Genomic DNA, 20,598 nt, shown 5'->3' on the forward strand with positions numbered 1-20,598 from the left:
ATTTATTTAAATGTAATTCCCCCCCCCCCCTTATTTTTCTGTGAGTATTGTTTATAAATATGTATAAATAAATTCATACAGGTCTGGAACAACTTGAGGGTGAGTAAATTATGACCATGATCATTTAATGATCTGTATATGAACTGCAAGTGTTCAGTACTTTTTTTCTTTCTTTTTTGTCTGTGGCCAAGACTGCAAGGTACCTATAGAAATTGACTTAAAATAAAAAAAAAAATAAAAAAAAAAATACAGAGGAATATCCGCTGGAGTGGAATATTAGCAGTCTTCAGGAAATTACTATAAAATGTCACAAGCTCAATTCCTTTAAAAAGAACGATTTTTATTTTGTTTTAGCATAGATTGTTCAGGTAAAAAAAAGCATTTGTCAGTCACTATATGTTGTGAATGGAGTCTCTCTGTATCAAAGAGGGGGAATCACACAAGCGATATGCAGTAGATCAACATGATTAGAATCTGGGATGGATTTGTGCATCATATCATGTGGAGATTACTGATATACTGTCATGTGATGACACTGACAAATGAAGAAGCAATTGAACAATTGAATTCTTCTAGAATACAAATATTGACAGTTAACTTTTTATATAATAACAATAACTATAACAATAATAATAATAATTTGCAATTGAAATTCAAACGTTGCTGTGAATTTAAGTGAGTGATGACATCATAACATCATGTTACAGTCTGGATTGGTACGGAAACAAAAATGGCTATGGGCAAGTGTTCTATTAATGTCCCCTTGATAGAGACTTTGAAGAATATTCAATAATATAGAAATGTGAATATAAATTATTTCCATTTCCAGAGCTTTAATTGATTTTTTAGAGTGTTGAGTATTACTAAATAAATAAGAAAGAAAAAAACGTTATTTATTTATTTATAATTTATTCATATTATTTTAATATATAAAATTATATATATATATATATATATATATATATATATATATATATATATATATAATAAACATTATTCATATATAAAGTGTTTTTTATTTGTTTGTTGATAATTGTAAAAAAAATTGTATTATTATTATTATTATTATTATTATTATTATTATTATTATTATTATTATTATTATTATTATTATTATTATTATTATTATTATTATTATGATTATTATTATTATTATTATTATTATTTAATCTTATTTGTTATTTTAACCCCCGGTTACACATATGTAGTAAATGTAGTAAAATATTTTGGCTTTTATTTTGACAAAACACGAACAACCCGGAAGTTAAAATGCTTGAAGTAGTGGCTGCAGCATATACCGGTGTGTTATTATCTCGGTTATTGGTTTTATTAAGTTTATTTTGTATTATGGTATCTTTAGTTATTAACTTTGAAATAAGATATTTTCTTTTGTTATTTCATTGTCAGGTCCCGTTGGTGTTTATGACAGATAAGTACATCCAGCAGCGATGAGGACTGTGTTTATGGTGGCTGAGAAGCCCTCTCTGGCTCAGTCCATTGCCAAAATCCTCTCTAAAGGTGAGTCTGTATGATATTTATATACATTAAATCTACTGCACATAATCATGCTACTGCATGCAGAATGGTTTGCTTTGGTAAGTTAGTTTATTAATACAATAGCACCCTCATATCTTGTTTGATCTGATGAGTTACTCTAATGTTACATCTAACGTTATAACGTTACCTGTTTAACAAGTTGAGTAGTTAACATGACAAACACCTGCAATGTGACATGCTAGACTAAAACTGTTTTGAATAGCGTGTTTCGTTTCTAATTATTTTAAAATTATAATACATGCCGTTATAATACAAGCAGGGTGGATTTTTTTAACATGAGTATTTCCATATAAATACGATTCTTTGCTGTACATTTGTTTCTTGAATGAATGGGAAACCCAAAAATTGCAAGTTTTTGTTACAAAACAAATAAAATGTATTTATTCACGTTTACAAGCATTCGGCAACTTAAGACATCTATATTGCAGTGTATGCGTTGTGGTGGTGTTTAAGATAATAAGAATTATTATTCAGTAGACTTATTTGTGGTTGACCTTCAATTTAAATTACACAGTTATAATAATTGAAAAGGAATCTAGTGCATGAATTTTCAGACCCAGCTCTAATTCTGTCTGGATGTTGCACATATACAGGCGATGTTGACATCCTCGAATTCCAGTGCGTAAGTTGGGCATCTTGGGTTTTTTCTGAGAAAGGGCATTTTGATTGCAATGGGGATGCTCTCCAGACTGAAAGAGCTGTCGACCCCCTTACAGGTATGACTGTTCAGGCAGTTTGCTTCATAGATGATCTGTGGCACACGGTCCAGGTCGAGGTTCTCCCTGTTATTGGTGCAGAAGAATTTATGTTGATATATACCACATTTTCATTTCAGATTACATTGTAAGCCTATTAGGACAAATACAGACCGTCAAATTCTGAATTGTTACAAAATGTACACGATTGCATGCATGCATCCTGTATAAAATGTACCTGCAGTATACTTTCCCTGTTATTGGCTGTAAATCTCTATTTTAAAAGGGCTCAAACATCTGCTCAACTCACACGTAGCTCCATGCGGCGACGCTGCGTTCGTTGATCCTGCTGGGGAGGTTGATGAGCTGTGTGTGGTACTCTTTCAGCGTGGAGGAGCAGTAGGTGTGCTCCACACACTGGGTCGTGATCGGATTGCACTTGCTGGGGTCCAGGACCAGCAGAAAAATGCTCAGGAGTCTTAGAATCTGAGTGAGAGAGAGAGTGAAGTAGGCATCAGCACATATGAGTTTGCATCTGTCATGTGGGCTTCTTTATTTGTGGTTTGTGGATGACAACAATTGTATCATGCATATTTTCAGTCCTTCCATTGTTGACACCTTCAAAGATTGAAGCTAATGCCAAAAGCCTACATTCACAGATCCAGTGCAATTTAGTGATGAATCTGAATCTTCAGTGATGAAGAATAAATAACTAGGCTTTAGTTTATTAAAACATTGTCATGGGCTATCGGTTATAGCAATTTTAGGTTTGTGGCTTTTTTTAACCAATTTATAATAAACCGGCAGATTTATCCGAAGGTATTGGCTAGCTTTCAGGTTTGAATGCCCATTTTTAGATTAGCTATAAACCTAAATTGTCCAGGCCTCTTTTGGCCAATTTAAGATTAGCGGTATTGGCTGATAATTGTGCTAGCTTGACCAATAACATGTAAAATGTTAGTTCTTCCTTATAGTAAAACCACAATCTATTAATAAATTATTTTACTCTGCAAGGATGCATTAAATTAATCCAAAGTGACAGTAAAGACATAATATGCTGTTTGTTTGTTTGTTTTAACTTTCTATTCATCAAAGAATCCACAAATATATTTAGGAACACAACTGTTTTCAACGTGATTAAATGTATTTTTGAGCTGCAAATCAGCCTATTAGAATGATTTTTGAAGGATCATGTGACGCTGAAGACTGGAGTAAGGATGCTGAAAATTCAGCTTTGCTTCAGATGAATAAATACATTTTTTAAAAATATTAAAATAGAAAACAGTTCATTTAAATTGTTATATTATTATTATTTGTGCTGCATTTTTGATCAGATAAATGCAGGCTTGGTGAGCAAAAGAGACTTCTTTCGAAAGCATTCAAAATCTTCCTGGAGTCTTGTGTGAATAGTGTCGGTGACTTACCTGTAGCTGTTGCATGCTGTATCGTTGACAAACGGAAGTGAGGAGGGGAATGAGATGCCGGAGGCTTGCTGGTAAATCTGCTGGTCCAAATGTGTCCATCCCCTCGCTTCGGGCCTATATTTATGTACCATAGTCTCAATGGAGACCTCCAAAGAACCGTAGCATAAGCCAGTGCTCAAGGTTCATCATCAACATCATCATCATCATCATGCTTTTTTTAGGCTCATTCACTCCGTCTGGATATGAGAGTTCAGCCTTGGGAGCAGCATCTCATTAGCTAACGGCGACCATCAGCGTCATTCAAGTTTAAGTCTGGTAGAGCACAAACAAAATGGAAAAAAATGAATGAAAAGAATAATGCATAATCAACTCTCTGCTCTCTCATTTCACTTTATGATGGATCGCTCAATGCCAGCTTCTTTCAGCCTGATTTCGTCAATGTCCACCATAAATGTCTATGTAAGAACGCTTATGCAGTAGTCAAGCTTACATGGTCGTGTTTGTTGCATTTACAGACTTTGGAAAGAGTCTCGATGCAAATATTCTGGTATCAATTGAATAAGCAAAGTGTAAGGTTGTGTTTGGATGATTACTTGAATTAAAGTGCACCTAAAGGTGTATCTTTAAGGTTAAGTAGTTTTTTTTTGGATAATAAAACGTAATTTTATTCCAGTTAAATGTGTAATAAGCCATTCAGCCATTTGCTATTGACAGGTGCAGTTAAGTCAAAAGTTGTATGAGCATTTCATTTATTTCCTTTTGTTTATAGGTAGCTGTTCAACCCGAAAAGGCCTAAATGGAGCGTGCTCAGTTCATGAGTACACCGGAAGCTTTGTGGGCCAAAATGTGAAGTTTAAGATGACGTCAGTGTGTGGACACGTCATGAGTCTGGACTTTATCGGCAAGTGTCTAGTCTTCAGTAGGGCTGCTTTTAAAATGCAGGAAAATTCTGGAATGTGCAATAGTCAAAATGATGCAAACTTTGGGGTGTAATATTCCCTATCCATAATTTTTTACAGGAAAGTATAACAACTGGGATAAAGTCGATCCAGGTGAGTTGTTCAGCAAGGCTCCGACTGAGAAGAAGGAAGCAAACCCCAAACTAAATATGGTCAAATTCCTTCAGGTGACTCTACCTTTCATTACCTGACTGCCTTTGGTGTTTTTATTGTCTAAAATAATAAAACATTCCGACAAACTGTATTTAAAGACTACATAAAATCAAATTTGACCCTCTTTATTTGCTGTTCCAAACATGTTAAAGAAATTATTCCATTTTTATATTAAATAATATATTATATATAGAATAAAATGATTATCATGACATTAATCTTCCAAAATTCATTGCTTCAATAATGTTCAATTATAGATTTTTTTTATTTAAAAAAAATTTGTAAGAAGTCTCTTTTGTTCACCAAATGCTGCATTTATTCATTCAAAAATACATTAAAAACAGTAAAACAAATAATTGTTTCTTTTTTTAAATAAATTTAATTTTTTTTATTTATTTCTCTGATGCACAGCTGAATTTTCAGTGTCACGTGATCATTCAGAAATAATTCAAATATGCTGATTTGATTATCATCATCACAATGTAAAAAAAAGAGAGAAATTAATACTTTTATTTTTCAAGGATGCATTAAATTGGTCAAGTGACAGAGAGACATTTATAATGTTACAAAAGATTTAATAAAAGCAAATAAATGCTGTTCATTAAACTTCCTATTCATCAGTGTATCCTAAGAAAAATATCACAATTTCCACAAAAAAATTTTAACCAGCAACCAACTGTTTCAACATTGATAATTATAAGAAATGTTTCTTGAGCATAAAATCAGCATATTAGAATGATTTCTGAAGACTGGAGTGACGATACCAAAAATATATTTAAATAGGAAACCTTTATTTTAATTTAATAATATTTCGATACTTTCGATAATTTTCAAACTTTTGACAGGTATATTATGTTACATTACATTATATTATATTTTAAAAAAGTCATATTTAAAAATTCTTCCATTTTAAAATACCAAAGTTGCTGTTGTTGACAGGTTGAAGCAAAAGGTTGTGACTTTGTCGTTCTGTGGCTGGACTGTGACAAAGAAGGAGAGAACATTTGTTTTGAGGTGAGTCTGAATCGACTTCAGTTAATTGACAGAAAAAAAATAGGTGTTTGGCCTTGTTTTTTTTTGTGTGTTTTCTCCATTGGTGTGTGTTGTACCATCTCAGGTGTTGGATGCCATTCAGCCTGGGATGAATAAGCCATACGGTAATGAGCGCACGGTGTATCGGGCCAAGTTCAGCTCCATCACAGACACCGATATCTGTAACGCCATGGCTCGACTCGGAGAACCCAACAAGAACGAGGCTCTGTCCGTAGATGCTCGTCAGGAACTGGATCTCAGGATTGGGTGTGCTTTCACACGGTATGAAAGAGGTCATTTGGGTAGAGCAGATGTTTTTTTTTTATATATATATTTTTATACCATTGCATTGCAATCTTGTTTTGTGCAATACACACTGCTGTTGAATAGTTTGGGGTCTCTAGGATTTTTTAAAAATATTTTTGAAAAGTCACTTATGCTCACCAAGGCTTCAGTTATTTTAGCAAAAATATAGTAATATTGTGAAATATTATTACAATTTAATTTTTTTTCTATTTTAGTATATTTCAGAATATAATTTAATCCTGTGCGTGGTGCTGCTTAATATTTTCTTGGAAACCATGATACATTTTTTTTTCTGGATCTTTCATGAATATACAGTACAAAATAACAGCAGTTATTTGAAATAGAAATCTTTTGTAACATCATAAATGACTTTACTGTCACTTTTGATACATTTTTTGCATCCTTGCTGAATAAATTATTTTTTTATTTTATTTTTTTATTTTTTTACTGACCCCAAAACTTTTGAACAGTAGTGCAAACTGTTCTGATGTCTGATTATTCAGTAGGTCATTCATCACACCTAACCATTGTCTCTGGATTTTAGTTTCCAAACCAAATACTTCCAGGGGAAATATGGGAATTTGGACTCCTCCTTGATTTCTTTTGGTCCCTGTCAGACTCCCACACTGGGGTTCTGTGTGGATCGTCACGACAAGATCCAGTCCTTCAAACCTGAAGCATACTGGGTCGTACAAGCAAAGGTCAGTTCTGGTCTTACCACTTGAATGACAAAATCCAATTTTAGAAATTTGTTTAAAGAATAGTTGTATATCATATCGCATTTAATACTTGCTTTTCTGTATTTTCCTTCTTTTTTTTTTTGGTGCAAACAGGTTTTTAAAGGAAAGGACAGCCCACTCACCTTGGACTGGGACCGCGTTAGAGTTTTTGACCGAGATATTGGTCAAATGTTTGTCAACATGGCAAAGACTGCTAAGGAGGCTAAAGTATGTATTTGTATCTCAGTTATATGTAATTTCCTATTTCAGTGATGGTATGTGTGCTAAAGCACTTCAAGTGTGAATGCATGAGTTATGTGTCTTTTCTTTGCAGGTTGAATCTGTGACTAAGAAAGAGAAAGCCAAGCAGAGACCTTTCGCATTGAATACAGTGGAGATGTTAAGAGTGGCCAGCTCTGCTTTGGGTGGGCTGCTTCCCTTGAGATATTAAATGTGTATTTAAAAATCAAAAAGGATAAGAAATAGGGTTTGAATGAGGAAAGAAAGACCAAGCTTTACACAGACTGCTTAAAGGGATAGTTAAATTACGTCATCATTTACTCACCCTTGTTCCAAACCTGTATGAGTTGTTTCTTCTGCTGAACACATAAGAAGATATTTTGACGAATGTTGATAATCAAACATTTGACATTAGCCACTGACTTCCAAAGTGAGAAAAAAATACTATGGAAGTCAATGGCTGCCGTCAACTGTCTGGTTACCAACATTTGTCATCAAATATCTTCTGTGTTCAACAGAAGAAAGAAACTCATACAGGTTTGGAACAATTTGAGGGTAAGTAAATAATGACAGAAGTTTTATTTTGGGGTGAACTATCCCTTTAAGTGTATAAATCCAAGGAGGCAATAAAACCAACCAATACATTTTGGCAAGTAATGACTGGTCATGAAATTGAATTTAGATTATATGGTCAAGAACCTTATATGGTTACCTTTTTGGCAAATAATTAAATTGTGTAGCATTGTAGTATTATTCACAAATGAATAATTAGGCTGAAAATGGTAAACACTCTACTGTTAAAAAGTTTATGGTCAAAGAAGTTTTTCATAGAAGTCTCACCAAAGCTGCATTTATTTGATCAAAAATGCAGTAAAAACTGTAATATTGTGAAATATTATTACAATTTAAAAGTGCTGTCACTTCTGTTTTCTATTTTAATATATTTTAAATATCATTTATTCCTGTGAAGTCTTCAGTGTCACATGATCCTTCAGAAATCATTCTAAAATGCAGATTTGCTGCTCAAGAAACATTTCTGATTATTATCAATGTTAAAACCATGTTTGCTGCTTAATATTTTTGTGGAAACTGTGATACATATTTTCAGGATTCTTTAATAAATAAAAGTAAAAAACAGCAGCATTTATCAAAAAAAAAAAAATATCTCACTGACCTCAAACTTTTGAACGGTATATATATATATATATATATATATGATTTTATCTGTTTATTTCTCAGGAATGGGTCCCCAGCATACCATGCAGATAGCAGAGCGTCTCTACACACAGGGTTATATCAGCTATCCTCGCACAGAGACAACGCATTACCCTGAAAACTTTGACCTGAAGGGCACCCTCAAACAACAGGCCAACAGCTCCTTCTGGGGTGAAACGGTGAGCATGTGACCTTTCCAACGCCCTGATGAGATCATCTAAAGAAGAACTATTTTTACACCTATTTGACAAGCTTTGTTTTGTGTCTGTAAAAAAACTCTTTGAGTAATTAAATGAATAATTAAAAGTGATTAATATTGTCTTATATGAAAAATGCTTATGTGTGTGTTTGTGTATACAGGTAAAAGCACTTCTCTCTGAGGGCATTAATAGGCCAAGGAAAGGATCGGACGCAGGAGACCATCCGCCAATCACACCCATGAGAGCCGCCTCTGAGAGCGAGCTGGGTACAACCGTCAGACTGCATATTTTCACATTTAATGTGTTACATCATGTGTGATATTGAAAGGTCAAGCAGAGAGATATTAGGGATCACACCCAGGTCATTCTATGATTCATATCTGGCGTTGCAGGACAAGATCCATGATCTTGTTTCTAATTATTGAATAAAAGAATAGAAAATATAGACTAAAATATCTTCATTTTAATTTGTTTAAAAAGTTTAGTGTCAGTAAGGTTTTCTTTTTAAAGATATTAATACATTTTAGGATGTATTAAATTGATCAAAAGTTACAATAAATCTAAAATATTAAGCAGCACAGCTGTTTTCAACATTGATAATAATAAGAAATGTTTCTTGAGCAGCAAATCAGCATATTAGAATGATTTCTGAAGGATCATGTGTTCTGGAGACTGGAGCAATGATGCTGACAATTCAGCTTTGCATCACAGGAATAAATTACAATTCAAAATATATTAAAATAGAAAGCACTTATTTCACAATATTGAATTTTGTTAAAATAAATGCAAGCTTGTCGAGCATAAGAGACTTTTTTTTCCCTCAAAAACATTTTAAAAAATCTTACCGACCCCAAACCTTTTAACGGGAACGTAACTATGGCTGCATCCGAAATCGTATACTTTCTTGAGTAGGTACTTATTTTGAATAAGTAATTACTTCACGTCTGCTAAAAAAGTATGCATTACATTTGCCATACGGTCATTATCATGTGACCTACAAGCGTCAGTTACGTCGCTTCACTATCAATCATAAATCCTCTCCCGTGGCCTCATTGGATATTAAATTGTCCATCGTAAGCACACTTCAGAATCTCGCTGGGAGACTTAGGTCATCCAGGAATTTTGTTGCCTATTCTTTTATGTGTACTGTAAATTCAGACTTCTTTATCACATACTGTTTTTCGGCTACTATATAGTAGGGATGTATGTGATTTCGGATGCAGCCCATGAATCAAATCAGGTGCCATATTGCAGAAACATCCTAACACTAGAATCCAATCTTTAAAAGATCTAAGACCTCTATCTTTTTTTCTCTGCAGGCAGCGATGGCTGGCGTCTGTATGATTACATTACACGGCACTTCATAGCGACGGTCAGCCCCGACTGTAAATACCTGCAGACCACGATTTCCTTCAGCATCGCCACAGAGAGCTTCACATGCAGCGGGAAGACGCTCATCTCTCCTGGTACGTGCATCATCAGATTAACTTTCTTTTTACTTTTGCTATTTTTTTTTTAAATATTCTAGTGGAGTGGTCATACTTATTAATATTTCTCTCTATCTCAGGATACACTGAAGTGATGCCCTGGCAGGGTATTCCGCTGGAAGAGGCCTTGCCGGTGTGTGAGAGAGGAGACATATTCACAGTGGACGAGATCAAACTACTGGAGAAACAGACCAATCCGCCAGACTACCTCACTGAGGCCGAGCTCATCACACTCATGGAGAAACACGGCATTGGTGAGATCTGTTTCATTAATGCTTACAATGCTTAATGCTTAACAGATGTTTTAGAAAACAAGTTCTCAGAAGAGAGGAAAATTTACTTATTTACCTAATCCTCTTTGTCTCGTGTGAGACATATGGCCGCAGAGTAAATTTAAACGGGTCATATCATGCAATTTATCCCTGACGTGCACTTTATTATATTCGTTTTTCACCCCCTCTTGGTCTGTTTATTGCCACTGTACATCTTTGGGTAACTTTATGTGTGCAGTATCATAAACATAAACACTGCTAAATTAATTACAGTTTAAAATGCATAAAGAATTCACAGCACAATGAATTCTAAAAAGCGTTTCATGCATAATTATTCATTCTATGCTATCATTTCAGGTGCTCAGGTTTTCACATCAAGGACTATTTTCACATTTCTTTTTTTTCAAATCAATTTGTTATTTTATATCAATAGGCTATTTTATATGTTGTTACAATATTAGTACATGAATCAATAAACATTTAAAATTTTGGGGTTGGTAAGATTTTAGTGAAAGAACACTAAACACTAATATTTTGAAATATTTAGGGCTGTTGTTTTAATGCGTTAATTTAATTAATTAGTTATGGGGGGAAAATAACGTGTTAAAATTAACGGATTTAACACACCCGTCCCACCCAAGACCTACGTAGTTCATCTAACAGTTCATAAAGTTGATTAGTGACGAACATGATGCAGGGCAACAACTCACTACGTGATGTAGCCTATAGAATGCAGTTAGCCCCTAAAATTAAAGATATCAGGGCAAAGTCCCTGTATGATTTTTGTCTCACATTTATATCATGATTTAGTTAAACAAAAGGTATCCCATGAGTAATGAGCACAATATTACACAAGTGCTTTTTTGTCCAGAATAGCACGCGCAAAATTTGTAATACTGATTTTTTTTTTACAACAAAAGTTAAAGGGATAGTTCACCCAAAAAATTCAATTCTATCATTTACTCACCCTCAAGTTGTTCCCAACCTGTATAAATTTATTTCTTCTGTAGAAGAAAAAAAAACAAATATATTTCGTAGAATGTTTGTAACCAAACCGTTGGCGGCACCATTGACTTCCATAGTATTTTTAGAAGTCAGTGGTGCCCCACAACGGTTTGCTTGTGTGAACTGTATTAAAAATGCTTTTCTCACTAGGTACGGATGCCAGTATTCCCGTCCACATTAACAACATCTGCCAGAGGAACTATGTGACGGTTGAAAGTGGCCGCAAACTCAAACCCACCAACCTGGGGATTGTTCTGGTTCACGGTTACTATAAGATTGGTAAGGGGAAAATTTTCAACCACAAGTATTTCGTTAGTGTGTGTCAGTAGCCCAGTAGTTAAAAATGTAAAAGCCCCAAAAGGGGCTGTTCATGAACTATGGGCACTTTGCAGAGATGAATCTGTAACAGCTGTACAATAATTTGTTTATGCTTATCATTTTCATTGTGCATCTGTGTGTGTATTAGATGCAGATTTGGTTCTACCCACAATCCGGAGTGCTGTGGAAAAGCAGCTCACTCTGATCGCTTTAGGAAAGGCAAACTTCCAACAGGTCTTACAGCATACTCTGGACATCTTCAAGAGGAAGTTCCACTACTTTGTGGACTCCATTGCAGGTAATGTTACATACAGTGAACCTATGGAAAGAATTGAATTACTTTCTTATTTCTGTGTTAAATTAAACATCTAAATTAGAATGTTCTGAGTGCTTTGTTCAGACAGGAAATTACGCATTCTACGAAGCCCCTAAAGGGACATGGTGATGAAATAAAAATATGAGATGGGAGGAAAATATATAATGCAATGCTTTTGCGTTCTCTCGCATTTTGAAAAAAAGTTGGGTAATTATATTGTACACTCACCTAAAGGATTATTAGGAACACATGTTCAATTTCTCATTAATGCAATTATCTAATCAACCAATCACATGGCAGTTGCTTCAATGGATTTAGGGGTGTGGTCCTGGTCAAGACAATCTCCTGAACTCCAAACTGAATGTCAGAATGGGAAAGAAAGGTGATTTAAGCAATTTTGATGGGGCATGGTTGTTGGTGCCAGCCGGGCCGGTCTGAGTATTTCACAATCTGCTCAGTTACTGGGATTTTCACGCACAACTATTTCTATGGTTTACAAAGAATGGTGTGAAAAGGGAAAAACATCCAGTATGCGGCAGTCCTGTGGGGGAAAATGCCTTGTTGATGCTAGAGGTCAGAGGAGAATGGGCCGACTGATTCAAGCTGATAGAAGAGCAACTTTGACTGAAATAACCACTTGTTACAACCGAGGTATGCAGCAAAGCATTTGTGAAGCCACCACACGCACAACCTTGAGGCGGATGGGCTACAACAGCAGAGGACCCCACCGGGTACCACTCATCTCCACTACAAATAGGAAAAAGAGGCTACAATTCGCAAGAGCTCACCAAAACTGTACAGTTGAAGACTGGAAAAATGTTGCCTGGTCTGATGAGTCTCGATATCTGTTGAGACATTCAGATGGTAGAGTCAGAATTTGGCGTAAACAGAATGAGAACATGGATCCATCGTGCCTTGTTACCACTGTGCAGGCTGGTGGTGGTGGTGTAATGGTGTGGGGATGTTTTATTGGCACACTTTAGGCCCCTTAGTGCCAATTGGGCATCGTTTAAATGCCACGGCCTACCTGAGTATTGTTTCTGACCATGTCCATCCCTTTATGGCCACCATGTACCCATCCTGTGATGGCTACTTCCAGCAGGACAATGTCACAAAGCTTGAATCATTTCAAATTGATTTCTTGAACATGACAATGAGTTCACTGTACTAAAATGGCCCCCCCAGTCACCAGATCTCAACCCAATAGAGCATCTTTTGGATGTGGTGGAACGGGAGCTTCGTGCCCTGGATGTGCATCCCACAAATCTCCATCAACTGCGAGATGCTATCCTATCAATATGGGCCAACATTTCTAAGGAATGCTTTCAGCACCTTGTTGAATCAATGCCACGTAGAATTAAGGCAGTTCTGAAGGCGAAAGGGGGTCAAACAGTATTAGTATGGTGTTCCTTATAATCCTTTAGGTGAGTGTATATCATTTGCGGGCAGCAGGGAGCCGCTATCAATATGTGGGGTATTGAAATCGCTTTTGAATGCACGCTCACTTTTTACTTTCGTTTTCTAATTTGCGATCACTTATAATCTGTAGGGGGAGCGGTGGTACTGACCACACATTTTACAAGATAAGATAAGTCAATAATGTTCACGTTCTGTTGCGTAACAAGTCCTCCGACATCATCCTGTCAGTCATATCTCCTTACTATCTTCAGTGATCAATGAAATCATGATGTACTGTAATGTAACTGACCACTGCAGCAAGTCTAACCACATCCCTTTAGTTATATTCCGTGCCTTTCAGAATTCAGATTTAGGCTTCGGGCACATTCCTAAATGAGATGCTATTATAGTTTTTGAATCCATTTTTATTTTAGTTTTAGTTCAAGTAATTCTGTTGTGTTTTTGTCATTTTTACTAATATTCTTTTTGTAAATGTGTCTAGTTCTTGGATTTTAAAATCTTTGGATTTTAGTACATCAAGTTGAACTAAATGAAAATATTTTTTTTTTGCCTCTGCAACTAGCTGAAATAAAGTAATTTGAATTTGTATGGTTTTAGTTTAACTCTAAGAACCCTGGTCTTGAACTGTTTTTTGATGCATTGAGACCCATTTTATCAGGGATTGGCTTAAACTGTTTTCTCAATCTATTTAGATAATTTAAAGGAATAGTTCACTTAAAAATAAAAATTCTTTCATCATTTACTCAAATTGTTTCCAACCTGTATGAATTTCTTTCTTCTGCTGAACACAAAGGAAGATATTTTGAAGAATGTCGGTAACCAGAAAGTTGATGGGCCCATTGACTTCCATAAATGTATCTTCTTTTGGGTTCAGCAGAAGAAAGAAATTCATACAGGTTTGAAACAATTTGAGGGTGAGTAAATGATGACAAAATTTTCATTTTTTAAAGGGGTCATCGGATGCCCATTTTCCACAAGTTGGTATGATTATTTAGGTTGTTCATGTAAAGTTTATAATATACTTTGATTAAAATTACTCAATGGTTGTGTAAAACAACACCCTTTTACCTCCTCAAAAACAGCTTTGTTCACAGTTACCCCTTTCGGTGCATGTCTCTTTAAATGATAATGAGCAACTGCTCACCCCACCCCTCTCTTCCATGGGGGGTGTCGAATGGCTGAGGGCAGAAATATGCTAATACGGGACAGTCCGTCAGTGGTCGTGTACGGAGCATGAGCATTATGAGATCATAGTGCTCAGAAAATCCAAACAGCTAGATTATTGAGTGTTTAGACTTTTTGAGGATTAAAAAAAGGAAGTAAATGGATTTTTTTCATTGTATGGTGGTTGTGTCCAAACACCATATAAAAGTGAATTTTGCATCTGATTACCCATTTAAGTGAGCTATTCCTTTAAGGCTGCTCTGTGCCGCCTTAAAGTTTGCCTAAATTAAGTTTGCTCTGAGGTTTTGCTAATTATTCACTCTAAAAACATGGTTTAAATTTTATTTAAAAGGCATGGATGAACTGATGGAGGTGTCCTTCTCTCCCATCGCTGCTACTGGGAAACCACTCTCTCGCTGCGGCAAGTGCCGTCGCTTCATGAAGTACATCCAGGTGTGTAAGGACTCATACTGCCCTAACAGACTTAAATGCTAGCTTTCTTATTCTAGAGATTTGAACATGTAAATGCTTTAAATTGATCAAAAGTTACAGTATAAATGTTTATAGTATTATTTATAATATGCTTATGAACTTTTTTTTCATCATAGAATCCTGAAAAAAAACATCACAGTTTGCACAAAAATATGAAGCAGCACAGCAGTTTTCAACATTGATAATAATCCGAATTTTTTCTTGAGCTGCAAATCAGGGTATTAGAATGATTTCTGAAGGATCATGTGAAGACTGGATTAATGATGCTGAAAATCACAGGAATAAATAACATTTTAAAATATATTCTGATAGAAATCAGTCATTTTAAATTGTAATATTACACATTATTACTGTTTTGCTGTTTTTGATCAAATAAATGCAGCCTTGGTGAGCAGAAAAGACTTCTTTCAAAAATTGGTAACACTTTACAATAGTTTCATTATTAGTTAGCATTGGTTAACTACTTTAGTTAACATGAACTAAGAATGAACAATACTTATATGGCATTTATTAATCTGTGTTAATGTTGATTTAAAAATGTACTAATACATTATTAAAATCAAAAATTGTATTTGTTAACATTAGTTAATGCACTGTGAACTAACATGAACAAACAATGAATGACATTATTTTTAAGTAATATTAACAAAGATAAATAAATACTGTAAGAAATGTATTGCTCATTGTTAGTTCACGTTAGTTATAACATTATAGTTAATAAAATGTTAACTAATGTTAACAAATAAGACCTCATTGTAAAGTGTTACCAAAAAAATCTTACCGACTTTTGAATAGTAGTGTATGAATTTGGCTGATGTCCGAAAGCTATGAAAATCAGTGCATCGAACTCTTTTAAATCAAAAGATCAAAGATAAGCCCACTTCACTTTGGATGACTCTATGGTTTCATCTCTTTGTTTTAACAGTAGACGGATCATAACTACCATGTACATACATTGTGTTTCAGCTACTTTCTTTGTCAACATTGAACTTATTTTGAACTGTTGACAGTAGGGTAAAATGGAAGAATGTAAGATATTTAACCAAACATGCTTGTCTCAATATGGTGCAAAGTTCAGTTCTGCACACTCAATTAAAGGATTGCAACACTATGTCTTGGGCTTTGATCCATGACCCTGACTCAAACTGATTGACCTTTGACACATCATAGAGGGCTTTGGCATTCTGATTACAAGCCTAAAACTTTGACCTTTCAACTACCACCACACCTTAGTTTCTAGTAACCATTTAACTCTACAGTTCAGAAGTTTTGGTCGTTTTTTTATTTTATTTTTGTAACGTCTCATCCTCACCAAGGCTGCATTTATTTGATAAAAAATGCAGTAAATATTGTGAAATATTTTTTCCATTTAAAATAACTGTTTTCTGTTATGATATATTTTAAATGTATTTATTCCTGTGATGAAAAGCTGAATTTTCAGCATCATTATTTAGTGTCACATGATCCTTCAAAAATCATTTTGATTTGATGCTCAAGAGACCTTTCTTATTATTATCAATGTTGAAAACAGTTGTGATGCATAATATTGTTTGTGGAAACCATGATACTTTTTTTTCAGGATTCTCTAAATTGAACGTTCAAAAGAACAGAATTGATTTGAAATAGTAAAGACATTTAAACATTTCTGTCACGTTTCATCAATTTAATGCGTTCTTGCTGGATAACAGAATTGTATTGCATGTTATTGTAAGTATTTAATGCTTTGTACATCAAAAATACCTTGTTTAAAAATCTGACATCAGGTTGAGAGGTATGGAAGTAAAATAATGTCAAATGTTTTTGAAATAAAAAGCCTGTTGAATTGCACTACTTGAAAAAAAATAGGCATTGCATTAACCATGCTTGCATTTTAATGCATTGTATTTTTAGGGCTTGCATTTTTAATGGGCTGAAATTTAACATGGTTGAATATTTAAGCTGTGACTATTTCAATTAAAAACATTTCAAACATTTTCATTATTAAAAATTCAAAAATCCATATTCACCCTTCATATTTCATTTCCAAAATATTCAAACTGTTTAAAAATACAACCCATAATATTCAACAGGCAATTTTCGGTCCATTTTATTTCGCTTTGCAAATTCGCTTCCACAAATTCAGTGGTTCAAATTCGACAGTAAATTCAACATTGACGTCCAGGAACTGCAGGAAAAGTAGTAGATTGCCGAGCATACTCTCCATCTGCTGTTAGTCGACCTCACCATCAGGGGGGTGCACGTGTGTGTTGTTGACGAAGACCAAAAAAAATAGAGCAAGTCATTCATTCATAATTCATTCATGAAATATGAAGGGTGAATATGGATTATTGAATTTGTAATAATGAAAATGTGTTTGAAATGTTTTTAATTGAAATAGTCACAGCTTAAATATTCAACCATGTTGAATTTCAGCCCATAAAAATGCAAGCCCTAAAAATACAATGCATTTAAATGCAAGCATGGTTAATGCAATGCCTATTTTTTTTCAAGTAGTGCAATTCAACAGGCTTTTTATTTCAAAAACATTTGACATTATTTTACTTCCATAGAGAGGTCAGTGATGTTGAATATGCACAGTGAGTAATGCTGTCAAACTTAAAGATTTTCCATCCCAGAGCATTTACATCTACACTAACTTTGATCCCAATTACCATCCGTATAGCCGTTGCGTAAATCACATTTTTCCGCTGTGACGCACTCTGGGCTTTTAGACACACTCTCATCTCTCTCTTGTTCTCTCCGCCTATACCTGTGCACCTGAAAATAACCTTGAGCGAGGAAGCTTTTTATCTGAATGTTCTCCTGTGTCAATCTGAATGTGATATAACTCAAATTATTCATCAATGTCCCTCATCATTCATCTACAACCTTAGGCTGTTGGTTCAATGTTCCTGTTAAATGTACTGCATGTCCAATGCTTGCATGCTGATTTTTATCGATCCAAATGTACTGAAGTCTTTACACGGTATAGAGGTTTTTGCTGCTGCTACTTCATTGTGGACAGTAACATGTGTGGAAAATTAAGTTAGCAAAACTTAAATATTTTGGTATATCATGATGTAGTATCAAATATAGTCTAAACTGTCATTTGTAATCACCCTAGGCTAAACCCAGTCGTCTGCACTGCTCTCACTGCGACGAGACGTACAGTTTACCTCAGAACGGAGCCATTAAGCTGTACAAAGAGCTCAAGTGTCCTCTGGATGAGTTTGAGCTGGTGCTCTGGACCTCAGGGTCTCGTGGCAAAAGCTACCCTGTGTGTCCATACTGCTTTGGGAACCCTCCCTTCAGAGACATGAAGAAAGGTAGGAGAGACCAAAAAGCTCTGTTTCTCAAATCAAATTGTTTTTGGGTGGTTCTTCAGTTTGGATTCTTTCAAACGGTTTCATACATGTTAAAAAGAAATTTCCCCCACATATTCAGTTATCAAGATCTGATTATGCCCTTGTTAAAACTTTGCATTTTCATATAAAGTGATGAAGATATATTTTTTTCATAATGGTTGGATAAACAATCTTTCAAGTTTATGAAAATAGAAAGGAAGAGATTGGAGACGTTACCGCAGTTCTTCTGTATTTATGCTGTCTCGTTTTTTTCTGTTTCTTCAAGTAATCCCACATGGAGTCGATGTTTGTTAGATCGGATCTCAGTGTGTTGCTAAAATCTCACTGGATTGTACAATAATGGCAAACGGAATGTTTAGAAATGTAAACTGATATTTCCTACTGACACACAACAGCAAAAGATATAAATAATTGGCTTAACTTTTTTTTGGTGAAAATACTAATGTGCCTAAGACTTTCGTATAGTACTAATGTGTGTGTGTGTGTGTGTATGTATATTTATTTATTTTAATATAACATATATACATTTTATATTATGGGGTATTTTATATTATTAAAATATTGTGGTCAGAAAGATTTAAAAAAAATTTGATTAAAAAAAAAAGATAAAGTCTTTTACAGTTTTACAAATGAAATAAAGTATTCTGAAAAACTGTATCCCGGTTTCCACAATAATGTTAAGCAGCACAACTTTTTTTAACATTGATAATAATAATAAAGCTGCAAATCAGCATATTAGAATTATTTCTGAAGGATCATGTCAATGAGTAATGATGCTGAAAATTTAGCTTTGCATCAGAGGAATAAATTACATTTTAAAATATATTCAAATAGGAAAACCTTATTTTAAATTGTAATAATATTTTATGATATTACTGTTTTACTGTAATTTTTAATCAAATAAATGCAGCCTTGGTGAACATCTCTTCTTTTAAAAACATTCAAAAATCCTACCGACCCCAAACTTTTAAACAGTAGTGTATTTAAAATAAACATGTAAAATATAAAAATGTAAGCTTTTTATAAATTTATTATAGAGCTAAAGTAAAAATATCTGGGTGGGGGAAAGGTCCAAGATTCTGGCAAATGTAACCTTTTAACACTTGTGTTGAAACTGGAACAACACTCTTAGAAACAAGAAAAGATAAGAGTTCTCCTAAAAGAATAGCCCTTATGTAATTTCTCTTTTTCTTTCCCCCAGGGATGGGCTGTAACGAGTGCACCCACCCTTCCTGTCAGCACTCCCTCAACTCTCTTGGGATCGGTCAGTGTGTTGAATGTGAGACGGGTGTCCTGGTCTTCGATCCCACCTCGGGCCCAAAGTGGCGCATGGCCTGCAACAAATGCAACGTGGTGGTGCATTTCTTCGAGCACGCCCATAAAGTGCAGGTGTCCCAGGACAGCTGTGATTCCTGCGAAGCCTCTCTGGTCATAGTGGACTTCAACAAGACACGCTCGCCGTTGCCTGATGGTGAGACGCAGCACACTGGCTGCGTGTTTTGCGATCCTGTGTTCCAGGATCTGGTGGAGCTGAAACATGCCACCATGCGGCATCCCATGCACCGGGCCGGAGGAGCCCGCAGAGGGAGAGGGAAGGGGAGAGGCAGGAGACCTATGGGGAGAGGGAATCCTAAAAAGCCTAAAGACAAAATGGCAGCCCTGGCAGCGTATTTTGTATGAACTGTTTTGTAAAGCTTATTTGTCTTGCAGTAGAAAATTAAAGCCTGCTTAATTAGTCTCAAGGTGCAAACTAAAAAGATGAAAATGGCAATAAAGTTTTTAGTTTAATAGAGTCTGTGCTGTATTTTTGTGTGTGTTTTTTGTGGCTTATGTCTGCTTATACATTTATTTATTTATCAGATGCTTTTATCCAAAGCGACTTAGTCACCATGAAATCAAAATTGACAAATCTTTTTTTTTTTTATGGAATATTGCAGTGTTTATTATATATATTATTTATCTATGCTCATCATCATTTTTTGATCATATTTAATCAACTTCCCCTCCCACTTCCAGCGACATCTTTTCTCTGATGACGTGTTTATTGGTGTGAGGGCGGGACAACCTGTCACTCACATGAGATCCACCAATAGCAAACCACAACCATCCAGTCAATGCATGATGGACAAAATCAAGTCCCTTGAAGAAATTTTATGTCTGATACTGTTTAAAACATTCACATGATCACATTATGCAAACCATGTACATCAGTAGAGAAAAAGAGTAAAGATGCCACTTCACTTGTCTATCAATTTCATGTTTAATAGTAATATTACATGTT

At 34.9% G+C, this 20,598-nt stretch overlaps 2 protein-coding genes across 2 annotated transcripts; one reads left to right on the forward strand and one right to left on the reverse strand.

Annotated features, from left to right (window-relative positions):
- Positions 1-1,229: 1,229 nt before the first annotated feature.
- On the forward strand, positions 1,230-20,105 carry top3b (DNA topoisomerase III beta). Its single transcript, XM_077241615.1, has 18 exons — positions 1,230-1,300; positions 1,408-1,518; positions 4,446-4,577; positions 4,696-4,802; positions 5,728-5,802; positions 5,906-6,102; positions 6,671-6,827; positions 6,960-7,073; positions 7,180-7,270; positions 8,325-8,479; positions 8,661-8,766; positions 9,820-9,966; positions 10,068-10,241; positions 11,415-11,543; positions 11,731-11,880; positions 14,834-14,934; positions 18,077-18,278; positions 19,519-20,105. Exons 2-18 carry the CDS (start codon positions 1,449-1,451, stop codon positions 19,995-19,997), a joined length of 2,586 nt encoding a protein of 861 aa, XP_077097730.1. The 5' UTR covers positions 1,230-1,300; positions 1,408-1,448; the 3' UTR covers positions 19,998-20,105.
- LOC143749285 (interleukin-17A) lies at positions 2,053-3,775 on the reverse strand. Its single transcript, XM_077241832.1, has 3 exons — positions 3,677-3,775; positions 2,563-2,738; positions 2,053-2,339 (listed from the first exon to the last, which is right to left on the reverse strand). Exons 1-3 carry the CDS (start codon positions 3,773-3,775, stop codon positions 2,120-2,122), a joined length of 495 nt encoding a protein of 164 aa, XP_077097947.1. The 3' UTR covers positions 2,053-2,119.
- Positions 20,106-20,598: the final 493 nt, after the last annotated feature.

Source organism: Siphateles boraxobius, unplaced genomic scaffold (genome assembly GCF_051911475.1).
Source record: "Siphateles boraxobius isolate OS27281-9 unplaced genomic scaffold, OSU_SipBor_1 24, whole genome shotgun sequence".
Taxonomy (NCBI): Eukaryota; Metazoa; Chordata; class Actinopteri; order Cypriniformes; family Leuciscidae; genus Siphateles; species Siphateles boraxobius.

Coding starts and splice junctions, on each gene's coding strand:
- LOC143749285 (XM_077241832.1), bottom strand. CDS start 3,775: ATGGACACATTTGGACCAGCAGATTTACCAGCAAGCCTCCGGCATCTC. Junction 2,739..3,676: donor ACAGCATGCAACAGCTACAG/GTAAGTCACCGA, acceptor TCTCTCACTCAG/ATTCTAAGACTCCTGAGCAT. Junction 2,340..2,562: donor GTCGCCGCATGGAGCTACGT/GTGAGTTGAGCA, acceptor CACCAATAACAG/GGAGAACCTCGACCTGGACC.
- top3b (XM_077241615.1), top strand. CDS start 1,449: ATGAGGACTGTGTTTATGGTGGCTGAGAAGCCCTCTCTGGCTCAGTCC. Junction 1,519..4,445: donor TGCCAAAATCCTCTCTAAAG/GTGAGTCTGTAT, acceptor TTTTGTTTATAG/GTAGCTGTTCAACCCGAAAA. Junction 6,828..6,959: donor ACTGGGTCGTACAAGCAAAG/GTCAGTTCTGGT, acceptor TGGTGCAAACAG/GTTTTTAAAGGAAAGGACAG.